The sequence below is a fragment of the Sporobolomyces salmoneus genome (assembly GCF_050403485.1).
Source record: "Sporobolomyces salmoneus JCM6883 DNA, S_salmoneus_JCM6883_v1_ctg73, whole genome shotgun sequence".
Classification (NCBI taxonomy): domain Eukaryota; kingdom Fungi; phylum Basidiomycota; class Microbotryomycetes; order Sporidiobolales; family Sporidiobolaceae; genus Sporobolomyces; species Sporobolomyces salmoneus.
The window spans coordinates 32,141-46,595 of NW_027481090.1; the positions used below are offsets into that span (position 1 = coordinate 32,141).

A 14,455-nucleotide genomic window follows, 5' to 3' on the forward strand; every position below is an offset into this window, starting at 1 on the left:
CACCAGGAACGTCTACGGCAGCACTCGACTCCTCAACGATGGTCAGTGCTTCGAACGCCGAGCTCCTTCAATTCTCAAACATTCGACACTCGTTCGTTCTCGCTCCGGAGGGACTCCCACAACGATCCCGACAGGTCAGAGGCTTTCCCGTTGAGACTAGACCGTCATCAACCGTAGTATCTGACATCTCCATTGACGCAGTAGATCTATGTCCGAAATATCGCATTTTCACCCAAAGATCCGGCTCAAGTCTGGACACGGGAAGGACAGATAGATTCAACATAGGGATATGTACTTGCCTTCACATGGGTCGAACTCGATCTCCTACAAGTTCCACCGATCTAACGCCATGAAACTCCCAAAGTCATTCAACCCGTTCGCTCGGGTTCTGCATGCTCCACCCGACTGCGCGCAGTCCCTTGACTCGAAGGTGGACAACATCGAAGGAGTATAGGCGATCTTTCGAGGCGATTCGAAACGGAAAGATAGTGAAGAGATTCTGAAGGGAGAAGAGAGACGAGGATGATCGGGAGACAAAGAGAGGTCCAACGGTATCACGTGCCGGCTCGGAAGTAATGGTTACGGGAGAATCAGCTTGTCGGTAAGTGATTCGACGGATTGTGAGCGACTGGTAGGAGAGAAAGTTGGGCTGATCTTTGATTCCGCTCTTGCTCCTTGCGCACTCATCCCCTCCCCTACCTCACACAGACTAAAATCGACTGTTCCACAACCACATTCCCAACTCCCCTCTCCCTCTCGCCTCCCTCTCCCTTCCTCCTTACACCTTTCACATTTCATCCCCTCACTCGACCCTCGCGCCGGTAAGTGATGGACGCTCCTCTCCCCTCGAAACCACCTCCTCGACAACACCAAGAACCTGCTACCAAATCGAAATCGAAAGGAGGAAAGAAATCGATGACTCTCACTCAATTGAATCAACAAGCTTCGGAAGACGACGACGATGAAGAAGAGGAGGAGGAGGAAGAGGATCAACTCGAATCTGATGAACATCGTCAGAAAGAAGATAGTCTTAGATCTGTATCGCCGATCAAACAAGCTCAAGGGATTTCGAAAAAGAAGATCGGGAGGAATGGGGGAGGTTCTGGGAAGAGGATTCGTGAAGACTCTTCGGAGGAGGAGGAGGAGGAGAAGGAACCGAAAGAGAGAGAGGAGGGAGAGTCGAGTGAGGAGAGTGAGGATGAGACGAGGAGGAAGAAGAAGGGAGGTAGTAAGAAAGTGAAGCGTTCGAACTCGAAGTCGGCCAAGTCGTCTTCGTCGAAGAAAGGAGGAGGAGGAGCTGACAAGCCGATGAACCCCGTTGAGTTCAGCGACGACGAATCTTCATCGACGGAAGACGTTAAACTTCGAAAGAAAGCCGTTCAAAGCCGAAAACCCGGATCAAAGAAGCAAGTTTTCGCCCCGTCTACTCCGAAAAGGTCGAAAGCGAAAGCTGGGAAGAGTAAGAAGAGGGTTGAAAGGGAATACACGACGAGCAACGAGGAGGAGGAAAAGGGAACGGGAAAGGGGAAAGGGAAGAAACCGACGAAACGAGTTCGACCGCAGGAACAACAAGAGGAGAAGTCCGATGATTCTAGCAAGGACGACACCACTTCGAAGAAGAAGAAATCTCGAGCTTCGACCGCTTCAACCATCTCGACCCGTTCGGCGGGAACCCGATCGTCAGCGAGAATCTCACGACAATATGGAGAAGACACGTCGGAGGAGGAAGAAGAGTTGGAAGATTTCGAAGATGGACAAGTAGTTTACTTCGAAGACTGTCAAAGACCGACGGTCGTGAGTTACCGTTTCTCTCCTTCATTCCCTCCCTCATGGATTGAGCTCGAGTCTAACGGTATCATGAGCTCGAGTAGATCCTCCGCCTCAACGTCAAATTGAAGTTGTTGCATCATGCCTGGATTCCGGGAGGGTGAGCTTCTCCATTTCTCTCGATGAACCGACCAAGTCTCCATGAGCTGACTCTCTCTCCCTTTTATCGGCTCTGACAGTGGCGACGAATCCCCCGATTACGTCAGCGAGGTCCTCGACGAAAAACGCCTCACCTCGACTCGACCTACTCTCACTTGGGACGGAATCCGAACGAAATCCGAACAAGCCCAATTTGAGACGATGTGGGAGCGATCCAAAGATGAACAATGGGTTAAGGAGTTCTACAGGAAGCTCAAGGGACAGATCCCGCCGGTTGAACAGGATCAAAAGGATTTGGAGAAGGACAACGGAAGGAAGAAGAAAGTTGTCAAGAAAGTTCAAGAGAAGAAGAAGAAGACGAAGAAGGTCGAGGTTATCGAGGTTAGTGGTAGTAGCTCAGAGGAGGAGGAGGAAACTTCGGAAGAGGAAGAGGAGGGAAAGAAGCAAAGAGGGAAAATGATCAAGAAGACGGTTCGCAAGAATGACCCGAGTAGTGATCGAGGGGGAACCGACGACGACGAGTACGAAGAGGAGGATTCGAGTGGGAGCGAAGAAGGTGAGAGAGAAGGAATTGGAAGGAGAGGAAACTCGTCGCGAGAAGAAGGAGCAGGAGGAGGAGGAGGAACCGGACGCAGAACGACTCTCTCACTCCCTCGAAACCCGCTACGCAAGAACAGGTCGGAACGACTAGCTGGGAAACATTTCATCGAGTTGGGTTTACCGCCCAGCGTGAGGAAGTGGACCACAGAGGAAGCGGACTTCTATCAACGATATCTGGTCTTCGAAGTAGAGAGGTGGTACCCGAACGCTGTTCTTGAAGTTTGCGAGGGAGAGGGTTGCGAGAGGAAGAAGGATCAACTGATGAATATGGATAGGGCAACGGGTTTTGATTTCCGAAAATTGTGTACGATATGCAGACGCCAAGTAAGCATATCCCGTCGTACTAACTCATTGATCGAAGTAGCTGACAACAGTGCCTGCAGGCTGAAGGATCATTCAGTAACAGTAAGGATTTGCGCTCGAGTGTTTACGGTTCGTTTCCTTCCTTTCCACCTTTCAATCGCGACGGAACAGGCTAAGCAGATTCACGCACTCGACAGAAATCGGAAAAGGTTTGAAAGGTGGCAAAGTGAGTGCAGTTCAAGTCGTCAGAGTATGAGAGGTTGAAGCTGACGTCGTCAGTACGTTCAAGATGATATTCGATCGTTTGACTGGGAGGAGGGAGAAGGAAACGGCCGTGCAGAGAAGAATTGGCGTAGGTTAACAAAGGTCGCGATGGATCACGACCTCGAGACGCCAATCCCGGAGCCGCCTCGAGAACTTGTATGCCCCGAATGCAGCAAGACTCTGGATTGGAGGAAAGGAGACACTGTCGATATCAAGGTACGAGATGAGATCGTGAGGATCGGGTTCAGTCCTTGTATCTGCATAATAGTGAGTTTGACATTCTGTTCCCTCGGTGACCTTGTAGCGACCTGTAGCGACTAATGGACGGCTCTCGCAGAACTCACAAATCGGAAGGATCAACCGCCTCGCTCGCAACCGCTTCAATTCCGACAAGAAGATCCGGAGGAATCGAGGTGAAACCGAGGTCGCTCCCGGGGTCTCGCTAGACGGATTCCGTGCATCAATCCTGAGTCTCGTGACGACGGGAGGAGTTATGAGCGGTGCGAGATTCGGGCGAGATGAAGTGGAAGATTTCGAAGAAGGTTGCGAGAACTTCTGGTCGAAAGCGAGATGCTGGAGGTGTGGAGTAGAATTGTCGAGTGGCGACGAAGTTGAGCGAACTCATGACCTGGTACGTCTCGTAATGCTTTCTTTCCGAGGTTAAAGCTAATCTCTCGAGTTGTTGGTCCTCGGGTAGGTTTCGATCGATCGACTAGACTCGAGGCTAGCCTACTCGGACAAAGATCAGACGATCGTATTATCCTGCTTAGGGTGTAACCTGTTGCAAGGAGACCTCGATGCGGCGGAACGGGAGAGGTTGGATGAAGCGTTGGAGGGATGTAGAGGAGATGGAGCAGAGATTGGAGACGCCGTGGTTCGTCTACAGGATCTGATTCGAATGGCGCGAGAATTAGAGGAGGACAACGGAGAGGGCGGCAAGGAGGAGGTCATCGACGAAGTCGGACGCGAGATCAAGCAAATCAAAACTTTCCTCGACGGGACGAATTGGTCGAAGCAAGAGGCAGAGTCTTCGTGGGAGGCCTACGGCGAGGGGTGCACGGGCCGTCAACGATCTCGCAAGTCAAACGGTAAAATGGTAGGGGTTACAACGACAGAGGGTTCGAAGTACGAGAACCGACAAAGATGGACGGGACCGATCGAAGACACCGCCGCAGCGAACCTCGACATCGTTCGTCCTTCGTGGGAGGCAGGAGGGAACGTCTGTTCCGCGACGGGAGCGAGTGGAGAAGCAGAAGACGATTCACATAATGGTCTTCTCGCACTCCAGATCGACCGGTTCGCTACGTTCAGTTTCCCATTGTCGACGACTTGAGCTGACACGTGTTTACCGACAATGCAGGATCTTGGACGACGAACCGTATTCCGAGGTCAACACGTTCCTTCTCCTCGGTGCCGTGAACATTTTTGAATCGACTCTACCGGCGTTCCGTTCGTCGAATTCCTTCATGAAGATGGCAACAACTCGTCCGGATATCCAAGCCGTGTGGGATTCGAAAGGATTCCGAGCGGCGGCGATGGCGTATCTCCGCTCGATGATTCCGCTGCGCAAGACGAAAGGTATTTCGTGCTCTCCTGCTTGTTCCCTTGTACCATTGCTAACATCCGTGTGTTGACCGTCGCGTGTAGGAACGCCTCCTCCACCCTCGTCTCCGACCTCCTCAACGAACGACTCTGCGGCCGGAGACGACGTTGAACATTCCGACTCGGAGTAACGAGTGCTTGCTCGGTTCCCTCGGCGGAAATATGGCGTAGGGTGTAGTTGTCAGAGTTTCCGAGAAAGTAGAAGAGAAGCGCTCCGAAGATGGAAAAGACTGCGAGGTGCGGAAGTCGAGTTTATCGAATGAGTGAAGATTCTTCTTCTTCTTCTTCACTCATCCATATCTCGTTACCCGCCTCGCAGGTCAGTAGTCTTTGCTTTTATTGTTCCTTTGATTGTAACTCATTCATATCTCGTTACCCGCCTCGCAGTATCTCGAGAGAAGTCCTCGTCGATCAGATTTTTCACTGAGTTACATCACTCGTCTGTAGTTTTGCCGTTGTAAACCTTCTGAGCTTTAGGTGATCACCTCGAGCAAAACGCTTAACGGAGAGCCCTGAGAGTAAGTCGCGATTGTTCACGCATGTAAGCCGCGAGCGAGGTGGTACAGGAATCGAGAGCACGGCAATGCTCGATCGGACGCACACGTTTCAGAATCCCTCGAACGATCTCGAAGAGGGCGAAGTAGTGGAATACAAACGTCATTGATAAGAAGCTACAACTAGGATCCCTCGTCTCGTTGAGCCTCAGAAGCTAGGTCTCGTTTGATCCACGGGTCGTTCGGATCGGGATCTATGGGAACACTCTTGAAATCCCAGCTTCGACCGAATCGGACCGGGGGTTCATCGAACACCGACTTGCGAGTAATGTCGGGTTCGCTGGTGTGATGAGCAGTCGGATCGTCTCCATCCGACGAGCCTTCGTCTTGCTCTGATTCCTCCTCCTCCTGACTTTCCATCGAACCTTCGACCAAATCCTCTACGTCTTCCCTCGATTCCTGATGATGAAGCGACGAGGGAGATATTCCGGGTACATCGAGGTGAGGAGAGACGGGTGACACTTCGCGATCTTCGAGGACAAGTCTGTCTGTCGACGTTGAAGGGTCCTCCGAATTCGACGATTCGAGAGCGCGAGTCAAGTCGGAAGCAAAGTTCGATTCGACCAAAGGGCCGTGTGGCGTTGGTCGTTGAGGAGGAGGTTGCTCGTCTACGGAAGCAAGTCGCGTAAGTGAACGAACGAGAGACGAGACGAATGGACGACTTACTAGAGACAGGGTCAGGGTTATCCATTGAATCCATGCGGGGTTCGGGGGCTTCTCGTGCATGGTTGACGATTACTTCGGGTTCGGAGTGACGAGACGGCGAAGCCCCCCGTTGTTCGGTAGAGACTGCTAAGCAAACAATCCACTCAGAGCGGATTCGGTAGAAAAAATTGGCAGAACGCACGAGATACGAATGACGGAGAGGATGGAGATAAGCGTCGAGTCGCAGGATGGTCATCAAGATCGCGTCTGTACGATACTTCGAATCAGATGGGCGGCAAGATGAAACGAAATAACACGGGGAGAAAATAGACTTACACGAGATCAAGCGCGAATACGGCAGCATCGAGATCTCCTTGTTCGAGGGCATCGCCCCACCGATGAAACTCTTCCGGGACAGAGGCAGCCTGCCGCCAACCTCCTTCACCCCCTGCCGGTTCGGGAGGAAGGTTTCTGATTGATGCAGGGTTCTTCGTGCCGTAGATGTACCAAGCAGCGTTTGAGAGGCTGAGAGTAAGATTCTTGCTCGCCATGGCTAAGTACTCTACGAGCGCTTGCGACCGGAACTCCCCTTTCAAACCGTGAGCGTCGAATTTGGTGAGTTGCGATTGTGCGCGAGTCAGATGGGTAGAGGGAGAGAGCGATAAGAATACTCCGACGGGTGGAACAAACCACTCGGAGTCGTCGTGTATCGATACGGTCGATGCTGAGGAGATGGGATGAGGTCGATTCGAACCGCGCCCACCGCGGTGCCGACCGTGTGGTGCGCCTTATTGGGTCCCTCGATTGCCGAGAGCGTTGTGATGAAACATCGAAAGCAGTCGGGCTCGAACTGAAAGTCAGGATGAACTTCGACTTCGACTTCCAACGAGAGTCGCGAAGATTTGGATTTTTTCTTCCTTTTCCTTACTTTCGCATCCTTCTTCATCTCGCAATCAGTCACACGATGTCAACCGCCTCGTCTCACCCCTTTCCATCGTCGGCGATCGACTGCAACGAGCGTCTACAGAGTGAGCTTATCCCCTTCTCACTTCCATCTCTTTTTTCCCTTCTCGTTCTACCCTCACTCCTCTGGCGTTCACGTACATGGCATCGTGTGGGACGGCAGTTTGTGTCCCCTGGCCGTCGATCTAGGGGCTTATCTGCCCCGGATCGAAGCGAATCGTGGAACGGTTTAGGACAACGAGTTCGCGAGAAGGAAAGGCCGGGATGACCTGGGCTGAGCTGACTCACGGTCGTTGTTTCCATCTAGGTCAAACATGCAGTGCTTCGGCGACGGGTGAGTGACTCTCGAACGCACTCGAGTTTCGCTAACGTTTTCGTTCCTCGTAGAGTCGTGACGGTCTTCGTAACGACAAATGGTGGTCTAGATGTCTGCTTCTTCTAAAGCGGTTGGACTATCGGTGAGTCGCTCAGGTCAGTAATTGCGCCGACAGAAAGCATCGAAAACTAATACGGCCCCTTTACTTCCTTTAATTGAGTATAGTCGAAGCTGCCGGTCTCTCTATCTTCGATACGACCAAACGAACAAGTCTAGATCAACGGATGGAACAGTGAGTCTACATCTCCCGCTCATTTTTGGGTGATAAGCTGAATTCAAAAGCTCATCAACCTCCCGTTTCGCCAATTCCTCCTTTGGCTCAACCTCAACCGATTTTAACCCAACCCACCCCTAAGCTCCACCCTCAGCTATCCCGAAAACCCTCGAACTACTACTCACTGCCGCTTCTCCAGTTCCCCAATCCGCGACTCTTCCTTTCCAAGCGCTTAGTCAAGCTCATCTTTCAGCTCCTTCACCGAGTCTACTCCCGAATACGCTACCGAAGAACAATACGATTACGAATGTGAATGCGAATGGGGCAAGAGCCGGATGAGGACGGAAAGAGGAGCAGAGGGGAATGAGTTTACTCGATCCGATTTTCGCGAGCGCAAAGACGAACGATGAGGTTCACGTACGCTTCATTAAGTCTTACAATTCTAATGCTGGAGATGATTATTGACGTTCTTTGTGATGCTTGATTCAGGCTCCTCAATCGCAACCTTCGAACCCTCTGTTGCAAGCTCATCCCGCCTCGACGACGACAGCAAGCTCGGCGTATGGTCGTGCATTGTTAGCGATGCTCGGTCATTCTGCAGGTTTCACTTCTCCCGTCTCTCCTCCGGTTCAATCTCAATCGCAACCCCAATCGCATTCACATCCCTCGACGACGATTCACCCTGCTCCTTTTCAGATGGATCAACCTCCTGCTCAACCACAGAACGTGACGACAAACTCGACAGGTCCTCAATCACCGGAGATCAGCAAGAAGGAGGAGGAATCGAAACCGTTATTCGCCGCCCCTCTTCTCAGTCACGACGTCTTCGCGAGCTTCCCCCTACCGACTCCGAAAGCGAAGAAGCAACCATCAATTGACGGAAGTGCGGGGAAGTCGTCAGGAAGTCGATCAGATCAAGGGGAGGCAGAGGCAGGGGAACGAGAAGGATCGGAGAAAGATTCAAAAGTCGACGAGGAGGAGAAAGAAGTCAGCGAGGTGCTCTCTCACGTCGAAGAGTCTCTCACGGACGTATTGAGATCCGCTCCCGGTCCTCTTCCGAGTATCGCACCTACTCAATCCGCTCTCGAGGAGGAATCGAGACAGACGACTCGAACGAACGCGACACGGTCGACGAAATCTCCTCAGATTACAAAGTCTCGATTGGTCGATATCGTGGATTCGACGGTGACGAGTCGGGGACTTGATGGGAATCATGATGATGAAGAGGCAACGCTCGAGAGGGAAGAGTTTATGAAACAGGTTTTTGAAATGTTGAAGGTTAGTCTCGATCTCCCTCTACTCCTCTCTGGTTGCGGAGACTGATTGATTGATGGTATGTAAAAACCGAGTGTTCAGATGCAGCTTTATGGGAGATACCTTGAGCGAGTCGAGGAGTCGCCGTGATTGATTACACAAAAATCCTAATCAGTTTCAATTGTTGTTTTTGGTTTAGTTCTACCTGTTGTTTCTCCCCCCCCATCGGTCCTTTACGTAGAACACACGCACAGTGCAGGATTGTGGTAAGCATCTCTCGAACCAGACATCGCGAGAGAGGAGGGGAAAAGAGAGAATTTTGCTCTTCTCCCTCTCCCTCTCTAGTCACTTCCCCTCACTCTCACTAGATCCCTCGAGAGCTTGGTATACACTTTCAAGTATGAGTTCGCCTCCACCAAAGGCTACTCCACCTCCTCTCGTGGCACCCTTCTCGGAGATTACCACTGCCTTGATTCCTCATCTCCCATCTCCATCCACCGCTCCCGAAGACCTCTCGAGGCTTCAACAAGCTATCAAATCTACTCATGAATGGTCTACGGAACTATCTTCCATTGTGAGTCCCCTCTTTCCCCTTGTTCTTCGACGCGATCTGGTCCTCAATTGAACTAACTCTCTCCCCTCTCCCTTTTCACTGCTTCTAGACTACCACGCCCGATACCGAGACCATCGATGATTTCTGCAACTTCTTATCAACCGAGTTCTTCGACTTTCAAGTCAATTCATCTTCGTCTTTCGATCCCCCGAGCAGTTCCACCAATCCCGACACTTCTCTACCGCACGGCCCCCGCCCTCGATCCCCTGAAGGTACGAGAATCGCAGCGATGGTTCAAGTCATCAAGGAGTTGTTGACCGGGTTGAACGAGAGGGCGAGCGAAGAGGGAGGAGATTGGTGGTATCGAGTCGCGATCGCGTTGGGAGAAGGTTTGATCGTGAGTTCTCTCCCTCTCTTCGTTCATGCCCATTCGAGTCAAGCTGACATGGATCAACGTAGTATCATCTGGAGGAGAACACGGTTGGAGACAGGAAACCTGACGATCTCGCATGTTAGTTCTTTCTCCAAATTTCCCTCAGAACGACTCGACTGCAGCTGACACAGTCGACGCTTTGACTTAGACCGTACTTACCTCTGCTCGACGACCGCGGCGGCTCTCGTCAAGGTGATTGTTCCCGAAGCGAGTGAGCTTCCGAAAAGTTCGGCGGACGATTTGGGAGGATTGGGACGAAATTCCCTCGAAATGGCGGCGAAATACAGCGTAAGCATACATTATTCCCCTCAACTAGACTGGCTCGTTGTTGACGCTGACCTGCTTGAATGGGTAGGCGTTTGACGTTCTCGGAGAGCTGCTCTCGAAGAATGAATCGAACAAAGCCCTGCTCAGGTATCTCTTCCCTCCGTACGTCTTCCTCAAGTCAGTAACGCTCCTCCACGTGATGTACTAACGTCGGGAGAACGATCAGGGATTACCTCGGATCAATCCTTCACGCTGGTTGGGATTATCACCTCTCTCATCTCACGTTCGAACTCGCTTTCCGACTGCTCCCTTCGGCAAAGACCTCTCCTCGAGATCGCAAGGATTTCCCACAACAACTCTTCTCGGAGGACGTGTTCAGAAGAGGTCCGGAGAACTTCGCGAAGAATTTGGGAAAGATGTTGGACAGTATTGTAGTTTCGACGGGATGGGAGGAAGGTCACCAGAGGATCCTCGAGGAGATTACGACGTTGCATATTCGCCGGTGTGTTCTCGCGACCTTCACGTTGCTAGCCAATCGAACGCAAGGTCTGACTCGGAATGTCTCGTTGCGATCACAGCTCACAGCATTTCGAACTACGCTCGATGACCTACGATTCAAAACAACTTCTTCTGCCTGCGGACCGAGGATCCGAATCCTTCGACTCTCAAGGAGAACCTTCCCTCTCGCAGATCGTCAATGAGGATTTCTACGATTCGAAACTGTTTTGGATTTCGCGACACGTTCTCGCCGCGACCATCATGGACCGCAATGAGGATTACGAAGAGGGCGAAGAGAGGATGGTTGTTCCCCTCGAAGGAGTCAAGAAGGTCTTCGTGCACGATTTGGATACTGTCGAGGGATCAGCCGAAACAAACTTGGGTGAGTTCTCTCGCGCGTTCTCCTGCTCCATCTCGGTTCCTCTAACCTCAGAATGTGGCGTGTGAGAGTAGATTGTTTCCGCGTCACTTTCCTAATCGACGCTGCTTTTCCTCTCACTCTCGGCTCGAAACCCTTATCCTCCGAAGCTTTCCACGTTGGGAAGAGAATCATCCCTTTGACCGAAACCCAAGACTTCGAATACAAAGCCGCCGGAACCGAGGTACCCAAGTATCACCGACTCGTCGTTTTGGTCAAGAAAACTCCTTGGATGCCGAAGATTCTTCACGAAACTCTTCTCGATCGAGGGAAGGTAAGTCATTCCGGTTCAATGCTCTAGATCCTAAACCGAGACTGACTGCGCTTCGATCGTCGTGCAGCGCTATCCACCGTTACTCGAGGAATTATCCGATTTCCCGAAAACTTCGGCTTCTCGTCCTCGACCTCCCCGTCCTGCTCTCCCTGCTGCTCCAGCAATCGCCCCTCCAGCTCAACCCACTGCCACTACCTCTGCCGCGAACCCTCATGGAGATCGAATTACTCCTCGACACAAAGCACCGAAAGGAGAACGTCGCGTTTCGTTCGCTCCGACTCCGGCCGACGCTCAATCCGATCGTAAACAGAAAGTATCAAGTCCTCACGGAGCTCAAGAAGGAGCTTACTTCCCGGGAGAAACACCAGAGGAGAATGAACGAAACAAGGTGGACTCATCGAAGAAAGTGGTCGAGGAAAAGAAAGAGGCGAGTCAGGAAGCGTTAAGGAAGAAAAGGGAACAGATTCAGAGTATCGCCGATGAACTCGAACGAGGATCGAGCGAAGGAGGACAAGAAACGAGGGAAAAGGACAAGGGGGAGAAGGAACGAATCGCCGCAGAAGGAGGAGGAGGATGTATTCGATCCCCTCGACAACAAGTCAAGTCGCCTCAACGTCCCTCGGACAAACAAGTCACCGCTCCTGCCGAAGTCACGAACAAGGCCACCTCGTCGCGTCAACAACAAGAAGTTACTCCGAAATCGAAGAAAGAAGAGAAGAAAACGGTTCCGTCGAAACGAGGAGACGAATCTTCGAAATCGCATAAACCCGAATCCGAACAATACAAACAGCTCGACAAGGACAAGGAAGTGAAATCTCGAGTACCTGAGAGACCTACCACGACGAAAGGAGGCGGAGGAGCGATCGAAGGAGGACAAGCTCAAACTTCGCCGGAACTTCAAGATCTTCCTCTTCGTCCCGCCAAGAAAGTTACGACTTCTTACTCGCGACACAGTCGAACGTCCTCGACCAAGAAGAAGACCCCGACGAAAGACGACACCGATGATCTCGCGATGGAGGAAGTTACTCGATCTGAATCTCCCGAAGTCTCGAAGAAAGTCGTGCGCCCTTCTGCTCGTCAACAGAAAGTCACCACGAAGAAGCAAGTCGCCGCACCACCACCTCCTCCTCCTCCCAAACCCCATAAACGAACTCGATCGTCATCGTTGAGTAAAGGAGGAGGAAAAGATGAAGATTCGAGCGAGAACGAAGAATCGGGTGGATCGTCGAATGAGAGTGATCTCCCTGCTCCGAAAGATGTTGGTCGAGGAAAGAAGGGAACGGTCAATAGAGTCGCTCCTCCTGCTGCCGCCTCGAAGAAATCAACGAAACCTCCTCCTCCGAAACGACGCAAGACCGCTACTTCTACCTCGACCATCGCCGATAAAGACGAAGAGGAGGAGGAGGAGGAGGAGGAGGAGGAGGAAGAGATCGAGAAACCGAAAGGGAAGGGAGTCGGCGCCGGGAAACGTGTTGCGAAATCGAGCAAGGTTGAAGGAAAGGAGAAAAAAGCCGTTTCTAGGTGAGTTATCCCTCTTCGTCCTCCATGCCAGATGAGTTACTGATCGCTCGTTCACTGTTAGATCTGCTAGCGTATCCGTCGCTTCTCCAGGCCCAGCTCCGAAGGACAAGTCGACGTCGAAACGCAAGGCTTCCGAATCGACCTCTCCTCCTTTCGACGTCAAGGTACCGCTGAAACTTCGACCACCTCCTTCAATCTTCGATATCAACCCGAACCAACCGGATAAGTTTTCTCTAGAGTGAGTCTCTAACTTTATTTCTCGTCGAGCTCAACTGATTTTGTCTCGTTTCGTGACGTGCAGACTCGTTCGAGAACCCGCTGCGGACGTCGATGACAGCTTCAACATCGCCGCGGGTGGAGAAGGAGACGATCTCGGAGGATTCGACGGCGGTTTCTATCAAGAACAAGAACAAGAAGAAGAAGAAGAAGTGGAACCGCGACCTCGGTTGCTTCTAGCTCAATTCCAAGCCGTCGCTCCTTCTCGTTCCTCTGTCGGTCATCCTTCCACTACCGACGTCTCGTTCGCCGATCGAGCCTTCCCTCAACCCGAAGACCGTCAAGTCGATCGTGACAAAACTAGGACGAAATCGAAAGTTCTCGTCGATGAAACTCCGGAGGCGAGTCAAGAACAACAAGTTCAACAAAAACAACAACAACAACAACCAGTCGAAGAAGAAGCGATGGACGGAGCTCTCTACCTCGGAGCTCACAGGATTGGAATTCAACTTGGCGAATTCGAATCGACCGGACAAGACGTTGAAATGGAAGACGGAGAGGGAGATTACTTGGGATCGGAAGAGGAGGCAGGAGATGAATGGGAGAGTGATTACGATGCGGGAGCAGAAGTCGAAGCGGAAGAGATGGCGGAAGCTGAGAAGCAGGAAGAATTTGTTGAACTCGCCGATGATTCGGGAGTACATTTCGATCCTGCTTTCCTCGAGCCGATTGCCGAACAGTACACTCAAGAGGGTATGTTACCCTTTCCCTCGCTCAAATTGATGTCAGTTTCGAGGAGCTGATGACTCTCTCGAATGCAATTTCGGTCAAAGCTCTAGAAGAGTCGAACATCAGACGTCAACCTCCTCAGCCTCAACCCGTTGAATTCAACACTCAATCTCGTGCTTCAACGACTCAGCCTCGACCTCCGACTCAGCGCCCCCGAGTTGAACCTCGTCATGTGGGAACCTTCCAGCCTTTGATAGGCCCGACTCAAGCCTTGATGATTCCTATGGGTGTTCCTTCTCGTCCTGTTGCTCCCGTTACAGTCCGAGTCCGTCCTGCACCGCTTCAAGCAGCACAGACGATTCAACCTCAAACTCAAGGTGGAGCTCGTCAGATGTACTTCATAGGCTCTGAGCAGAGGCGCCGTTTGTATGGTACTCCGCCGCACTGAATTCAGATCTTGTTATCCCATCTCGTACTCCAGAAGAGAAGGGCACAGACCGAGAAATAACGTTTCGTCGAGATACCAAGCGCCAAGCCAGATATTCAACGAAAGAGGTTAGCGATGCAGTCTCGCGCAAAGTCAAGGGAGTGTGAGTGACCAAGATAGGGGGAGTGAGCGAATGATGAGCGAACAATGTACTCGCGTTCAGCTCGGATCTATTCTCTCACACAGTTCGTCCTCAGGGTCTCGCGAAAGGCGATTAGCATGCTTTACGGTAATCATATTCAGGTTCCATGCGCACCTCAACCTCTCAAGGGTCAGCTGCCAAAACTTCGTCTGACCCGAACGATTCGCAAAACGGTCATGTGCGAACAAGGAAAAGAGAACACTGGTGACCTCGCAC

General features: G+C 51.8%; 4 protein-coding genes across 4 annotated transcripts; 3 read left to right on the forward strand and 1 right to left on the reverse strand.

Moving 5' to 3' along the window:
• Nucleotides 1-828: 828 nt before the first annotated feature.
• Nucleotides 829-4,826, forward strand: JCM6883_007126 (uncharacterized protein; the record flags this gene model as incomplete). The annotated part of the gene is made up of 8 exons (XM_076634848.1): nucleotides 829-1,794; nucleotides 1,872-1,927; nucleotides 2,007-2,482; nucleotides 3,119-3,360; nucleotides 3,431-3,724; nucleotides 3,791-4,389; nucleotides 4,454-4,671; nucleotides 4,741-4,826. The coding sequence occupies 8 exons, from the start codon at nucleotides 829-831 to the stop codon at nucleotides 4,824-4,826; spliced, it is 2,937 nt and encodes a 978-aa protein (XP_076485169.1).
• A 546-nt stretch (nucleotides 4,827-5,372) lies between these two features.
• Nucleotides 5,373-6,445, reverse strand: JCM6883_007127 (uncharacterized protein; the record flags this gene model as incomplete). Its single annotated transcript, XM_076634849.1, has 4 exons — nucleotides 5,373-5,857; nucleotides 5,916-6,038; nucleotides 6,097-6,161; nucleotides 6,231-6,445. The coding sequence occupies 4 exons, from the start codon at nucleotides 6,443-6,445 to the stop codon at nucleotides 5,373-5,375; spliced, it is 888 nt and encodes a 295-aa protein (XP_076485170.1).
• Nucleotides 6,446-7,282: 837 nt separating this feature from the next.
• JCM6883_007128 (uncharacterized protein) lies at nucleotides 7,283-8,851 on the forward strand (the record flags this gene model as incomplete). The annotated part of the gene is made up of 4 exons (XM_076634850.1): nucleotides 7,283-7,328; nucleotides 7,602-7,756; nucleotides 7,937-8,725; nucleotides 8,804-8,851. 4 exons carry the CDS (start codon nucleotides 7,283-7,285, stop codon nucleotides 8,849-8,851), a joined length of 1,038 nt encoding a protein of 345 aa, XP_076485171.1.
• A 250-nt stretch (nucleotides 8,852-9,101) lies between these two features.
• JCM6883_007129 (uncharacterized protein) lies at nucleotides 9,102-14,058 on the forward strand (the record flags this gene model as incomplete). The annotated part of the gene is made up of 12 exons (XM_076634851.1): nucleotides 9,102-9,275; nucleotides 9,364-9,651; nucleotides 9,714-9,765; nucleotides 9,836-9,975; nucleotides 10,043-10,116; nucleotides 10,181-10,456; nucleotides 10,533-10,834; nucleotides 10,906-11,144; nucleotides 11,212-12,665; nucleotides 12,727-12,903; nucleotides 12,967-13,634; nucleotides 13,715-14,058. 12 exons carry the CDS (start codon nucleotides 9,102-9,104, stop codon nucleotides 14,056-14,058), a joined length of 4,188 nt encoding a protein of 1,395 aa, XP_076485172.1.
• Nucleotides 14,059-14,455: the final 397 nt, after the last annotated feature.